The sequence below is a fragment of the Diadema antillarum genome, unplaced genomic scaffold (genome assembly GCF_040938485.1).
Source record: "Diadema antillarum isolate AM-2024a unplaced genomic scaffold, OU_Dant_1.0 seq00001529_RagTag, whole genome shotgun sequence".
Lineage (NCBI taxonomy): Eukaryota > Metazoa > Echinodermata > Echinoidea > Diadematoida > Diadematidae > Diadema > Diadema antillarum.
In genome coordinates this window covers 977081-993677 of record NW_027272261.1, presented here as the reverse complement: position 1 = coordinate 993677, position 16597 = coordinate 977081, and the positions used below count along the sequence as shown (strand labels likewise).

General features: G+C 44.2%; 1 protein-coding gene across 1 annotated transcript in view; it reads left to right on the top strand.

Moving 5' to 3' along the window:
- Positions 1-5324: 5324 nt before the first annotated feature.
- Positions 5325-16597, top strand: part of LOC139710409 (mitochondrial mRNA pseudouridine synthase RPUSD3-like) — a 33477-nt gene continuing 22204 nt past the window's right edge. The window contains exon 1 of the mRNA XM_071622325.1: positions 5325-5442. Within this exon, the coding sequence (XP_071478426.1) occupies positions 5325-5442 (118 nt within the window). The remainder of the gene's footprint in view (positions 5443-16597) is intronic.

Here is a 16597-nt window from a genome sequence, read left to right as displayed (position 1 = left end):
GTGTACTCTTGCTCTGAGCCCCACCCCCTGGGTCTGTGTACTCTTGCTCTGAGCCCCACCCCCTGGGTCTGTGTACTCTTGCTCTGAGCCCCACCCCCTGGGTCTGTGTACTCTTGCTCTGAGCCCCACCCCCTGGGTCTGTGTACTCTTGCTCTGAGCCCCACCCCCTGGGTCTGTGTACTCTTGCTCTGAGCCCCACCCCCTGGGTCTGTGTACTCTTGCTCTGAGCCCCACCCCTGGGTCTGTGTACTCTTGCTCTGAGCCCCACCCCCTGGGTCTGTGTACTCTTGCTCTGAGCCCCACCCCCTGGGTCTGTGTACTCTTGCTCTGAGCCCCACCCCCTGGGTCTGTGTACTCTTGCTCTGAGCCCCACCCCCTGGGTCTGTGTACTCTTGCTCTGAGCCCACCCCCTGGGTCTGTGTACTCTTGCTCTGAGCCCCACCCCCTGGGTCTGTGTACTCTTGCTCTGAGCCCCACCCCCTGGGTCTGTGTACTCTTGCTCTGAGCCCCACCCCCTGGGTCTGTGTACTCTTGCTCTGAGCCCCACCCCCTGGGTCTGTGTACTCTTGCTCTGAGCCCCACCCCCTGGGTCTGTGTACTCTTGCTCTGAGCCCCACCCCCTGGGTCTGTGTACTCTTGCTCTGAGCCCCACCCCCTGGTCTGTGTACTCTTGCTCTGAGCCCCACCCCCTGGGTCTGTGTACTCTTGCTCTGAGCCCCACCCCCTGGGTCTGTGTACTCTTGCTCTGAGCCCCACCCCCTGGGTCTGTGTACTCTTGCTCTGAGCCCCACCCCCTGGGTCTGTGTACTCTTGCTCTGAGCCCCACCCCCTGGTCTGTGTACTCTTGCTCTGAGCCCCACCCCCTGGGTCTGTGTACTCTTGCTCTGAGCCCCACCCCCTGGGTCTGTGTACTCTTGCTCTGAGCCCCACCCCCTGGGTCTGTGTACTCTTGCTCTGAGCCCCACCCCCTGGGTCTGTGTACTCTTGCTCTGAGCCCCACCCCCTGGGTCTGTGTACTCTTGCTCTGAGCCCCACCCCCTGGGTCTGTGTACTCTTGCTCTGAGCCCCACCCCCTGGGTCTGTGTACTCTTGCTCTGAGCCCCACCCCCTGGGTCTGTGTACTCTTGCTCTGAGCCCCACCCCCTGGGGTCTGTGTACTCTTGCTCTGAGCCCCACCCCCTGGGTCTGTGTACTCTTGCTCTGAGCCCCACCCCCTGGGTCTGTGTACTCTTGCTCTGAGCCCCACCCCCTGGGTCTGTGTACTCTTGCTCTGAGCCCCACCCCCTGGGTCTGTGTACTCTTGCTCTGAGCCCCACCCCCTGGGTCTGTGTACTCTTGCTCTGAGCCCCACCCCCTGGGTCTGTGTACTCTTGCTCTGAGCCCCACCCCCTGGGTCTGTGTACTCTTGCTCTGAGCCCCACCCCCTGGGTCTGTGTACTCTTGCTCTGAGCCCCACCCCCTGGGTCTGTGTACTCTTGCTCTGAGCCCCACCCCCTGGGTCTGTGTACTCTTGCTCTGAGCCCCACCCCCTGGGTCTGTGTACTCTTGCTCTGAGCCCCACCCCCTGGGTCTGTGTACTCTTGCTCTGAGCCCCACCCCCTGGGTCTGTGTACTCTTGCTCTGAGCCCCACCCCCTGGGTCTGTGTACTCTTGCTCTGAGCCCCACCCCCTGGGTCTGTGTACTCTTGCTCTGAGCCCCACCCCCTGGGTCTGTGTACTCTTGCTCTGAGCCCCACCCCCTGGGTCTGTGTACTCTTGCTCTGAGCCCCACCCCCTGGGTCTGTGTACTCTTGCTCTGAGCCCCACCCCCTGGGTCTGTGTACTCTTGCTCTGAGCCCCACCCCCTGGGTCTGTGTACTCTTGCTCTGAGCCCCACCCCCTGGGTCTGTGTACTCTTGCTCTGAGCCCCACCCCCTGGGTCTGTGTACTCTTGCTCTGAGCCCCACCCCTGGGTCTGTGTACTCTTGCTCTGAGCCCCACCCCCTGGGTCTGTGTACTCTTGCTCTGAGCCCCACCCCCTGGGTCTGTGTACTCTTGCTCTGAGCCCCACCCCCTGGGTCTGTGTACTCTTGCTCTGAGCCCCACCCCCTGGGTCTGTGTACTCTTGCTCTGAGCCCCACCCCCTGGGTCTGTGTACTCTTGCTCTGAGCCCCACCCCCTGGGTCTGTGTACTCTTGCTCTGAGCCCCACCCCCTGGGTCTGTGTACTCTTGCTCTGAGCCCCACCCCCTGGGTCTGTGTACTCTTGCTCTGAGCCCCACCCCCTGGGTCTGTGTACTCTTGCTCTGAGCCCCACCCCCTGGGTCTGTGTACTCTTGCTCTGAGCCCCACCCCCTGGGTCTGTGTACTCTTGCTCTGAGCCCCACCCCCTGGGTCTGTGTACTCTTGCTCTGAGCCCCACCCCCTGGGTCTGTGTACTCTTGCTCTGAGCCCCACCCCCTGGGTCTGTGTACTCTTGCTCTGAGCCCCACCCCCTGGGTCTGTGTACTCTTGCTCTGAGCCCCACCCCCTGGGTCTGTGTACTCTTGCTCTGAGCCCCACCCCCTGGGTCTGTGTACTCTTGCTCTGAGCCCCACCCCCTGGGTCTGTGTACTCTTGCTCTGAGCCCCACCCCCTGGGTCTGTGTACTCTTGCTCTGAGCCCCACCCCCTGGGTCTGTGTACTCTTGCTCTGAGCCCCACCCCCTGGGTCTGTGTACTCTTGCTCTGAGCCCCACCCCCTGGGTCTGTGTACTCTTGCTCTGAGCCCCACCCCCTGGGTCTGTGTACTCTTGCTCTGAGCCCCACCCCCTGGGTCTGTGTACTCTTGCTCTGAGCCCCACCCCCTGGGTCTGTGTACTCTTGCTCTGAGCCCCACCCCCTGGGTCTGTGTACTCTTGCTCTGAGCCCCACCCCCTGGGTCTGTGTACTCTTGCTCTGAGCCCCACCCCCTGGGTCTGTGTACTCTTGCTCTGAGCCCCACCCCCTGGGTCTGTGTACTCTTGCTCTGAGCCCCACCCCCTGGGTCTGTGTACTCTTGCTCTGAGCCCCACCCCCTGGGTCTGTGTACTCTTGCTCTGAGCCCCACCCCCTGGGTCTGTGTCTTAAAAGACACAAACACTCGACCTGACATGACCCAGTAACAAAGAATTCGCCACACTTAGTGGATGGGTTGTAAACAAGCGTGTATCTTGTTTAATTTCCACCCCTGGATGTGGCACATTGCAAATGGTCTTGTCCGGTCGAGTCTTTTGTCTTTTAAGAAATTGATAGATTTGTATATCTTTATGTAGGCCTATAGTCTTATTTACTACGTGATATGGGACACGCCACGCAGTCACACCAACACACTTTATTTTGAAATCGTTTTGTATACTGTGATGTATACAAAGTGAAGTGGATGTCACATTTCACACCTTCACAACACTCCCGAAATTACAAGCCTGAATGAATGAATTTTATTTTCTATTTCATTTTGTATGCCAGAGTATATAAGATAAATATGTCAAAAGTGCAGAGTGTACAGAGCCCAGGAGGTGTGCTGTCACAGTGATGACTGGATAGGCACTGTGACAACACACCCCCTGGGGTCTGTACACTCTGCACTTTGACATATTTCATCTTATATACTCTGCTGCATACAAAATGAGATGGATGTCACATTTCAATCTGGGCACTCTGAAAATAAAGACAAACAGGTTTTGAAAATATATTTTTTAATTTTCTTTTCGTAACGTTATTTCATCTTTATTGCAATCAACTGTACAAGATATGTACAAGAAGTCCATGAAGTAATCTGCATTTCCACTAAATATTTGATGCTTGAGCAGGTCTTCGAGATTGAGCGATTTTCAAGTCTTAAGATGAAACTGTCGTTATTAGAGGGTAAAGTCATGTTATTCAGCTAAATGTCTCGAGGAAATGGTGAATACCGTTATAGGACATGCATCACAAAGCACGTCGCCAGCTATTTTTTTGGTTTCTTGGGAAGAGAATTAAAACCAAAAGAATATAGGGTCTAAATTCATTTATTGGAGAGCCTCCATTCAGTCTTATGGTTTAAGATATTAGTAGATTTCATATCGTCTGTCCGGAAATGCCAAAATGGATTGTGGATCTATCTAAATATTACCTCGCCTTACTTGATGTACAAATGGTTTTAACAGAAGTATACACAATTAAAAGCGAAACTTGTTCGCAGTCATTTGCCTTCTAAGATCATTCAGATTCTATCATAAGGAATAAAGTTATCTGGGATGAAGTAAAGAAACAGCCAGTCCCCAAAAAGACAGCCAAGTCACTTACTAAAAACTTTAGATGCATTACCCGGGAGGTCGTCCCCACCGTGCTGACCAATGTGAAGTTCGGGAGGGGAGGCCCCGGCCGTCGAAGATGGCTCTCTATGGTCAGCTCTAGTAATGGGTTGTTTGAGCGTGGATTAGTCTCGTTGGTTGTATGCCCCACTAAGGCAATGGGATGCTCGGCATTCTGGGTCGTAGACTGGACAAGTAACCTGTAGAAGTATTATTAACTAAGTCTAGAGACATAAAAACATGATATCATAAACTTTTCCGCAATCTACATCTCACTACACTGATCAGAATCGGTATTACTTTTCACTTTTTTTAGTTTTACTTTTTCAAATAAAAAGAAAACCAAACGGAAGTCGAGGATATAGATGATACGGTGGCACATGGCATGTAGTAGCATAGCAATTTTCTATAATTCCTGTCCCAAATATGGAATTCAAAACCCAAAGGCAATGAGAGCTTACAACCAATACATTATTACCGCTTAAAACCGTATTCTGCTAAAATGATGTCCACTTGAGCTAACTGCTAGATTCTATAAATGGTTACGGAACATGTACAAGAGATAAAAGAGATAAAATGGCATATTGGACACGCCCTATACCGTAACATAACTGACACAATATAATATTGCAAGCATAGATTTAAAAGACAGACTAAACTACTAATGGCCCATTCGTGGCGGGTACAGGTGGACTGGTGGCTGCTGCCGGGGATTGCTCCGTGGTCGGTCCAGCAGGTGTCCGAACTTGGATTGGTCTCACTGGCTGCACATCCCCATAAATGCTGTTGGAACACTCGGCATGGTGGGCTTGTCGACTAGCATTCACCTTTGATACGACAGGTATAAAAAAGTATAAGTAACCAGTTAATACAGTTTCCACACAAACAATGTTACATAACATACTAAGTAACTTGTAAACATAAAAAAGCATTGGATGCACACATTGTAGTTTTTTCCTCACTAAGACCATAGATCTATATAGTCTACAGATATTTCGTGAAGCAAATAAATAGATAAAGAAATAGGGTGCTAAATGTGTTTTACTGATACTTACTTTGAATGCCGGTACAAAGGAGCCAAAGTAGACAGCTGCCCAACTCCTGAGAGAGATGTCCACGAAACGGCCGTGTGGTCCTCCCCGCTCCTCATCGGTATGATGTCGGATGCCTTGCTGCAGGGAAAAATGACTCGTTCCTCAGCATGCACGACTCCTCCATTTAGCATAGACTCTCCTCCAGCGGTGATACAGGCTGGTCTCTATCCACGCTGTCCCCTTTAATACTTTTCACTGACTCTACCCCCTAGCCAATGACAGGAGTAAAAACTCTCTTCAACGCCCAAATGAGAAAATCCCTCGTTTTCATTGGTGCTCACAAAATCAGCAGTTTCTCAATATATCCTGTCACGCGACCCAAAGTGGGTGCGGTTAACATTCCTAGTCAAGGGATTCCAATCATAAGTCTAATTTTATTCAAATGCATGCGAATTCCCGCCAACTGATGATATGTGGGGCAGACTATACTCGAAACAATACAAAATGGGCAAAATGTCCATTGACAAAATACCATGTCTTCATTGGTGCTACGAACAAAATCAGCTGTTTCTTAGGGTAGGCCTGGCCTATCACACGAACCAAACTGAACATTCTTAGTCAAATGATTCCTTTCAAAAGCTGAAATATATTCGAATGCATGCGAATTCTCGCTAACTGATGCTGTGTGAGGCAAACTACTACGAACATCACAAAATAGGCAACCTGACCACTCGATCGATGCCTTATCGAGAAAATGCCGTGCTTTCATTGGTGCCAACAAAGTCAGCAGTTTCTCAAAGTAGGCGTAGCCTATCACACGACCCAAACTTGGTATGGTTAACATTCTAGTCAGTTGATTCCTTTCAAAACCTGAATCGTATTCAAAATGCATGCAAACTCCCACCACCTGGTGCTATGTGAGGCAAGCTACTACTAACATTACAAAAGTGGCAACGTGACCACTCCCTGCCACATTAACAAAATACCGTGTCTTCATTGGTGCTATCAGTTTCTATTAAAAAAAAAGTCGCACAAGGATCCAAACTGGAGGAGGTTAACTAGTCCATGGGCCAGGCCAGATATTGGTACCATCTGAGGTGGCAAAACCTTTTTGGTGTCATTTTGTTTGTCGGGCATAGATATGCTTATCAAGCTATGATAGCATTTCCAAATGAGTAGCTTAGTCATAGTAAATGAATTTTTAACCAATTTGGTTTCGTTGTTATATCCCTATACTTCTGAATCGAAACTAACCGCCATACAAAGAAGAGCAATGTCTTCTGTATGTTCCATAGAGCTGTAAAATGCAGCTCTATGGTATGTTCACAGGTGTTCTGTTGTAAACGCGGTGCGCTTAGTCTTTATTCAAGGCAGCGAAGGGAATATCCAAAAGTTATGATGTCCACAGCGCTTAGTCCTTATTCTAGACGGCGAAGGGAATATCCAAAGCGTATGATACAGTGTATATCCTTTTATCTAAAAACAACAACAAAAACAAAAGCAATTCCTAGTGAATTTTACCGTATTTTTCAATCATTTATCATTTTCCTGTGAAAACGCTACGGTGAAAATGCTGATACCACGCCAATGTCGCTTTATTTCCCTCCAACAATATAAGATAATGCAAAAGCAATGTACCGGTACACTACGATACATTATAATGAATGATATTGTAAATGAACAGAGTGATTTTTGTTTAAAACTGATGTATTTGTTGATAGGGTATAGTATAAAAACAGCATAGATAATCCCTTTTATGAGGAACTTTAGATATGATAACGGTACATTGGTCTAGATAAAGAACTAAGCGCACCGCGTGACAGCTGTGGACATCATAACCCTTTGGATATTCCCTTCGCTGCCTTGAATAAAGACTAAGCGCACCGCGTTTACAACAGAACACCTGTGGACATACAGAAGGCAGTGCTCTTCTTTGTATAGCGGTTTAGTTTCGATTCAGAAGTATAGGGATATAAATACGAGACCAAATTGGTTAAAAATTCATTTATTATGACTAAGCTACTCATTTGGAAATGCTATCATAGCTTGATAAGCATATCTATGCCCGACAAACAAACTGACACCAAAAAGGTTGTGCCACCTCAGATGGTACCAACAACCCATTTTTCGGGTCTTGGCCCATGGACTAAACATTAATGTGCTTGCTTACAAAACATGAATCGTATTCAAATACATGCAAACTCCCGCCACCTGATGCTATGTGAGGCAGGCTCCTATCTACGGACGGTACGAAGGAGCAACCTGATCACTCGCTGCTCTAATGACAAAAAATACCGTGTCTTCATTAGTGCTATCGAAATCAGCACTTTCTCAAAGTCACCCAAGTATCCAAACTGGGCGAGGTTATCATTTTTAGTCAAGTGTTTCCTTTCAACATCTGAATCGTATTTAAATGCATGCAAACTCCCGCCACCTGATGCTACGTGAGGCAAGGCACTATGAACAATACAGAAGGAACAAGATGTCCTCTGGGTGCCCTGTATGGACAATTCCCCGTGTCTTCATTGGTGCGATCGAAATCGGCCGTTCTTGAAAGATGCCTATCACGACGTCCGTCTGAGAGGTGTTATTTAAACAATCTATCCTTTATTTTTTATACCCTTAGATTGCTCCTTATCGTTCAGATGTTACACGCACTATCGCAGGTTTTATACTGAATTGCTTTGACTATGGACATTCATCACCCGTTAATTACAGTTTCTGTCAAAAGCGTTACAATATTATTTTAAACATGCTTTCCTACTTGGATCCCATCATAACCGCCGACAGCCTAACTGAAGGAAAACAGGGAGGCGTTATAGAGTGGCTTGGAACATGAAACACCAAAGCCAGAAAAATGTTACTTGTTCAATTGTCATCCTACACAGTCATAATTATAGGGCCTATGCATAAATTTGCAAAATCGCGAAGAGATGTCACTTCTTTTCCAGTAACCACCTGCCTGCGCCACCAAACTGAGTGCAGATAACATTTTCTAGTTAAGTGAATGCTTTCAAAAGCTGAATTTTATTCAAATGCATGCAAACTCTGACTGCCTGTTGTTATGTGAGGCAAGCAACGGTGAGCATTACAAAGGAGGAAAACAAGCAAACAAGTCTCTTCCTTCAAGACAAATTCCTTGTCGTCTCCAGTGCTAACAACCAGAGATTCAGCAGATTTCATACACTATATTACGCAATCAAAACAGCTTGTGCTTTACATGGGGCCTGTCATGTGAATCCTGCAAACTGTGAGAAATTGATTTCTATGATTACTCAAGTAATTATCGGCGCCTGTTGCCTTTGAGACCAACTTCTGTAGACATAACCAAAGGAGCAAGATGTGTAGACCTACTCCCTGCCCTCATGACGAAATCCTTTTCTTCACCAATGCAAATTGAATCAGCAGTCCCCCACCCCCCCCCTCCCCCGCCCGCGTGTTTTTTTTAGACGGCACAGATTGGGGAAACTAAAAATCTATCGGGGACCCTATCCCTAAACCTAACCCTAATCCTAATCCTAACCCTAACCATCAAACCCTAACCCTAACCCTAACCCTAACCCTAACCCCAACCCTAACCCTAACCCTAACCATAACCATAACCAAAAACCCTAACCCAACGTTTTTCCCATAGGTTTAACACGCGCCATGCCCCAATCTGTGCCGTCTTAAAAAAAAAAAAAAACGCCCCCCGCCCAGCTCCTATAATATTTTTTTTATGTAATTAGTCGTAATACTGGTCTTAGCAGCCATATTGGAATTCAAAATGGCGGGCAAACCGTTCGTCAGACAGATCACATTATTCCATTTCCTAAGCAAGCGTGTTATAATATTTATGTGCAACCAATTTCAGCGACATTCGTCTTTTAGAACTTAAGATAGGGATTTTCAACTTTTTGGTCGAGGCGGCATACTGAAATTGAAAATGGCGGCCATTCGATATGTTTGTCAGACATTTCAAATCCATCCGTCACATGAATTTTAATGTAGCATGTCCAAAAGCCCTTGTGTACGAAATATTAATGCCACAAGTCATTTAGAAGCCTCATGGCGGCCATGATATTGGAATTCAGGATGGCGGCCGACCCAGTGGTCATGTCTCTTTGATCCTGCATTTTTTTTTTTTTTTGAATCAGCGCCCCCAAAATACCTCTAGAAACAAAATGTACTCATTAAGATGCACATAATCAGGTGTCGGCGACGATCATATACATCAAAGAAAGACTGCAGTGAACAGTCCATGCATATTAGGTCCATGGTAGGGCCAGCCTCCGGCAAGCTTTGCAACTTTTGTGAATCATAAGCATGCATGATCATCTTAATACATTACTTGTCTATTCATATCAACAAAGAAATAAAAACAGCGAACTTTCATGCAGGAGAGGAATATGAGCTTTTACGGATTCTTCATCTCATCTGATTTGTCTATGGTTGTTCATTATGACTCTGCTGGGAAATCATGAAAAAAAACCCCCTGATTTCCAAATTTTCAATAAACATACATCGTTAACGTGTTTGGTTGATGACATTATTTTACTTATCAAAAGTCATGTTGAACAAAGACTCGATTTTCCTGTAAATAAACTATAGGGCCTAATAATGCAAATGCATGGGGACTTTGCGTTGATTCATGATACCCTCGACGGCATGTGCAATAACCAAATGAGTGTCTAAATACATGTCATATGTTTCATAATAGTCTTCTATTATATTTCTTATACGCCCATAAAAAAAAAACCCACTTCAAAACCAAGATCCTATGCCAGTGGCCTTAGTCAGTCAATTAGGTACTAATGATTAATGAAAGAAATTAGAATGCAGCTTTCCCTAGCCTAACTGTCATGCTTCCATGTTCAAAAGACATTGCAGTTGAACACCCAAGTTATGTCCACTATACTGTGAAGATGCATTCCAATGTCCTTTGTTAATCAAGTAGTTCCTGAATTTGGGAGCGTTGTGAATGTCAGGGGGGCTGAGAAAATAGAGGTACATTTATGTACTGTATACAACAGTTTCGTATTCAAAACGTCACTCTGTTATGGCGATCGCGTCTAAAATAACAGCTAATGCTCTCCACTACTATACCCCCCCCCCCCAAAAAAAAAAGTGTTGGAGAAGGAGTGGAGTCTCTTCGCAATTTGTTCGAATAGCATATGGGTTCTATAGCAAGACAAACCCTAACGCTTAATGGTATCTCACTGAGCGGTGAACGTTTGCGAACGTAGCGAATTTGAGATTCGCCAACTTTTCTGACGAATGTTTGCAAAAAATCAAAGTTCGCTTCTGTCATTACCGACAGTCAGCGACTTTTAGCGATGTTTAGCGACAATTAGCAACACTTTAGCGAATGTTTGCGAAAGTGTTTGCGAAACACAGGTGGCGACTATTAGCGAATGTTAGCAAATGTTAGCGACAATTTTGCAAATGTTAGCGACAATTTTGCAAATGTTAGCGACAGTTTTGCAAATATTAGCAACTGTTTGCAAATCCTTTGCGACAATTTGCGAATGTTCTTGGACCTAGATAAGTACCAGGCGATTATGTGTAGTCAGACCCATAAAACGAACGTATAACCTTCCCCTGAATTCAGATCTCTTGTGACAACCGTTCAAGATGGATTTCCAGTATATGGAAATAAATTTCTGCCAAGAAGAGGCTCAACGTGTTTCTATCCTTGAAGAGCTGCTTTGTCTGGCTGCTGCTACAGCTATTGTGCTGCATAAGAGAAAGAAAATAAAGAAAAACAAGAAAGGAAGAAGAAAAGAAAGACTGTTGGGGTCAGAGAGTGATTGTTGCAGAGGACAGACTTTGGTCAATATGAAAAGCTTTTGCAGCAATTACATGATGGAGATGTCAAGAACTTCAAGAACTTTCTTAGAGTGGAACCTTGTCTGTTTCAGAAGCTTTTATATAAGAACCATATGGTTACTTGTTCGCTAGCAGTGGCGAATCAAATAAAAAATTTTGAACATGTTCAAAATTTCTTTGCGACAAGAAAAACTGTTTGCGACAATAAAAACCGTTTGCGAACTTTGGTTCGCAAACGGTTTTTATTGTCGCAAACAGTAACAACTGTTTGCGACAATAAAACTACCTTGCCAACTACCAACTACCTTGCGCACAAAATGGCTTCGTTGGGGAAGTTTAGAACTTGAATGTGAAATCTTTCTAATTATGAAATGTAATTGGCTAAAGCATGACCCGATTTATGTGTAAACTTAAGTATCATGTAACATTTAACAATCCGAAGTATGCCTACATTTTTTAAACTGATTTTTGTTCACGTGTCCTGTTCTCTATCCACATTGCTGCCGAAGGTATTGAAAGGGGCTTCGAACTGCTGCTCGTTCGGTTTGCTGTGATTGAGGAACTATGCATATTTAAACAGGAACGCTGTGTTTCGTCGAAGCAAATCATCAACACCTGCGATAGATCTCATTAATTCTTCCCTGCACAGAGCGACATTCGTCAAATAGAACTTAAGATAGGGATTTTCAACTTTTCGTCGAGGCGGCATGCACACTGAAATTCAAAATGGCTGCCTTTTGATATGTTTGTCAGACATTTCAAATCCATCCGTCACATGAATTTGAAGTTAGCATGTCCAAAAGCCCATGTGCATGAAATATTATTGCCACAAGTCATTTAGAAGCCAAGACAAAAATTTCTAAGCCCTAATTGTTTCTTCATTGCGGCCATGATATTGGAATTCAGGATGGCGGCCGACCCAGTGGTCATGTCTCTTGGATCCGGCATTTTTTTTTTTTAAATCAGCGCCCCCAAAATACCTCTAGAAACAAATAGTCCATGGGCCAAGACCCGAAAAATGGGTTGTTGGTACCATCTGAGGTGGCACAACCTTTTTGGTGTCAGTTTGTTTGTCGGGCATAGATATGCTTATCAAGCTATGATAGCATTTCCAAATGAGTAGCTTAGTCATAATAAATGAATTTTTAACCAATTTGGTCTCGTTTTTATATTCCTATACTTCTGAATTGAAACTAAACCGCTATACAAAGAAGAGCACTGCCTTCTGCATGTCTACAGGTGTTCTGTTGTAAACGCGGTGCGCTTAGTCTTTATTCAAGGCAGCGAAGGGAATATCCAAAGGGTTATGATGTCCACAGCTGTCACGCGGTGCGCTTAGTCTTTATCTAGACCAATGTACCGTTATAATATCTAAAGTTCCTCATAAAAGGGATTATCTATACTGTTTTTATACTACCCTATCAACAAATACATCAGTTTTAAACAAAAATCACTCTGTTCATTTACAATATCATTCATTATAATGTATCGTAGTGTATCAGTACATTGTTTTTGCATTATCTTATATTGTTGGAGGGAAATAAGGCGACATTGGCGTGGTATCAGCGATTTCACCGTAGCGTTTTCGCGGGAAAATGATAAATAATTGAAAGATACGGTAAAATTCACGAGGGAATTGCTTTTGTTGTTGTTGTTGTTTTTAGATAAAAGGATATACACTGTATCATACGCTTTGGATATTCCCTTCGCCGTCTAGAATAAAGACTAAGCGCTGTGGACATCATAACCTTTGGATATTCCCTTCGCTGCCTTGAGTAAAGACTAAGCGCACCGCGTTTACAATAGAACACCTGTGAACATACCATAGAGCTGCATTTTACAGCTCTATGGAACATACAGAAGACATTGCTCTTCTTTGTATAGCGGTTAGTTTCGATTCAGAAGTATAGGGATATAACAACGAGACTAAATTGGTTAAAAATTCATTTACTATGACTAAGCTACTCATTTGGAAATGCTATCATAGCTTGATAAGCATATCTATGCCCGACAAACAAAATGACACCAAAAAGGTTTTGCCACCTCAGATGGTACCAATATCTGGCCTGGCCCATGGACTAAAAATTTCATACTCTCCGCCGATGCAAGCATCTCGACCAATCTTTACAGCTATATTTGCGCTACTACCAGTCTTATTATACCAACAGCATCGCATGCATGAATTCCTGAATCTAAATGCCTAACAAACATGCTATGTTTGGTACTTTTCCAGACATAAAGAGTCTGCAATAAACATTTGAATCAAACACACCATTTCTAATTGTCCATTTTGCTACTCGTCCATTTATTTCCATTTGCTATTCGTCCATTTATACTACAGTGTATAAGGGTTTGGAATAAATCGTTCCACAGTATATAAGTGATTAATTACTGTACTTGCTTCGTTCAAATAGCTAACGAATCAGCGATTCCGTTAGATTTTCCATTACTCAGCCTAAACTGCACGTATATGGTATAACCTCCTGTCAGATAAACCCTTGCAATGTCGAATGTCATAAAAGATTTTATACGGAGAATAGATTCTTTGATATCATGCGAAATCAATGCTCACTATAATTCTTGGTTGCCAGTATGTGAGGCACTCGTATAGACCAATTCGGTTTGGGTACTGTTTTTCTGGTAATTTCTAACCGGGGGCTTCAAGTATGCCTGACAAAAGATAATTCATGCACTGACATTGCAACGCACCTGACTCATCTCATAACCCATTGAAAGTGCTTTTGTTCTTCTTTGGAAGCCCTCAGTTACGGCTGCCATTTAAAGGACAAGTTCACCTTCATAAACATAAGGATTGAGAAAATGCAACAATATTAGTAGAACACATCAGTGAAAGTTTGAGGAAAATCAGACAATCCGTTCAAAAGTTATGAATTTTTTAAATTTTTGTGTTGGAACTGCTGGATGAGGAGACTACTACAGCTTGTGAGTCATATGCGTACAACAGTATAAAGAAAATATAAAAGAAAATTCAACATATTTTCACTTTTTTCGCATAATAAAAGAACAATTGACTTGCCTCTTTCTAAAGGCAGGGGGAATAATAATATTACCCATAACATTTATCGGTAACGAGTCAGGGGAATGTGTACTTTTTTCAAAAGACGGAATTTTATGAAATTTTCTTTATATTTTCCTTATATTGTTGTACTCATGTGACAATATCTAAGTTATTCATACACTGCAGTAGTCTTCTCATCCAGCGGGTACTGCACAAAAACTTCAAAAATTCATAACTTTTGAACATTTTAGCACTTCGATGAAAAAGTATTGCACCAAAAATGTGCACCAGATCGCTGAATTTCAGGTCTGAAAACGCAAAATCACGTTCGTGTGGGAGGGGATATGCCCCTATCTACACCCTCGTGTGCATGCTTTTTCTGTTTGATTGCTGAACAGACAGCGTTCATGATATTCAGTGTAAGAATTAATACAAGAAGTGTATTTAAATGATACCATTTTATAGGCAAATTGTTCAATAATAATCTACACTAAAATATACTGCAACCTTAAACAAGTGGGACTGTTTCAACTCGTTAAAACACGCAAAAACATGCATCAAATTGCACCATTTGCAACATCAAAATGCAAAAAGTTCTCACCGTGGGAAGGGGGGGGGGGGACACCCCCCTCCCACACCCTCCCCTCCCCCTTCGCTCGCTCCGCTTGTTCGGGTTCAGTCGCGTTCATGATATTCAGTGAAAAGAATTAATACAAGAAGATTATTTAAATGAAACCATTTTATAGGCAAATTGTTCAATAATAATCTACATCAAAATACACTGCTACCAAACAAATGTTACTGTTTCACGTCGATAAAACGCGCAAAAACATGCATCAAATTGCACCATTTGCAACATCAAAATGCAAAAAGTTCTCCCACACCTTCCCCTCCCCCCTCGCTCGCTCCGCTCGTTCGGGTTCAGTCGCGTTCATGATATTCAGTGAAAAAAATTAATACAAGAAGTGTATTTAAATCATGCCATATTACAGGCAAATTGTTCAATGATAATCTACATCAAGATATACTGCAACCTTAAACAAGTGGGACTATTTCAACTCGTTAAAACACGCAAAAACATGCATCAAATTGCACCATTTGCAACATCAAAATGCAAAAAGTTCTTACCGTGGGAGGGGGGACACCCCCTCCCACACCCTCCCCTCCCCCTTCGCTCGCTCCGTTCGCTCGGGTTCAGTCGCGTTCATGATATTCAGTGAAAAGAAGTAGTACTAGAAGTGTTTTTAAATGATACCATTTTATAGGCAAATTGTTCAATAATAATCTACACCAAAATATACTGCTACCTTAAACAAGTGGGACTGTTTCACATCGATAAAACGCGCAAAAACATGCATCAAATTGCACCATTTGCAACATCAAAATGCAAAAAGTTCTTACCGTGGGAGGGGGGACACCCCCCCTCCCACACCCTCCCCTCCCCCAGCGCTCGCTCCGTTCGCTCGGGTTCAGTCGCGTTCATGATATTCAGTGAAAAAGAATTAATACAAGAAGTGTATTTAAATCATACCATATTATAGGCAAATTGTTCAATGATAATCTACAGTAAAGTATACTGCAACCTTAAACAAGTGGGACTGTTTCAACTCGTTAAAACACGCAAAAACATGCATCAAAATGCACCATTTGCAACATCAAAATGCAAAAAGTTCTTACCGTGGGAGGGGGGACACCCCCCTCCACACCCTCCCCTCCCCCTCGCTCGCTCCGGTCGCTCGGGTTCAGTCGCGTTCATGATATTCAGTGAAAAGAATTGATACTAGAGTGTATTTGAATGATACCATTTTATAGGCAAATTGTTCAATAATAATCTACACTAAAATATACTGCTACCTTAAACAAGTGGGACTGTTTCACGTCGATAAAACGCGCAAAAACATGCATCAAATTGCACCATTTGCAACATCAAAATGCAAAAAGTTCTCACCGTGAGAGGGGGGACACCCCCCTCCCACACCCTCCCCTCCCCCTCGCTCGCTCCGCTCGCTCGGGTTCAGTAGCGTTCATGATTCAGTGAAAAGAATTGATACAAGAAGTGTATTTAAATTATACCATTTTACAGGCAAATTGTTCAATAATAATCGACATCAAAATAAACTGCTACCTTAAACAAGTGGGACTGTTTCACGTCGATAAAACGCGCAAAAACATGCATCAAATTGCACCATTTACAACATCAAAATGCAAAAAGTTCTTACCGTGGGAGGGGGGAAACCCCCCTCCCACACCCTCCCCCCCCCTCGCTCGCTCCGCTCGCTCGGGCTCGGTCGCTTCGCTCCCTCGCAGACTAACCGCCCCCCCCCCTAAGATGAAATCCTGGCTACGCCGTTGCCACAGAGGGCTACCTTGAACTTAGCGTTGGCCAGATGGTTACTAAGATAGAAGGCATTGGTCTGATGATAATCTAATAAAGGTTGGGGCAAAG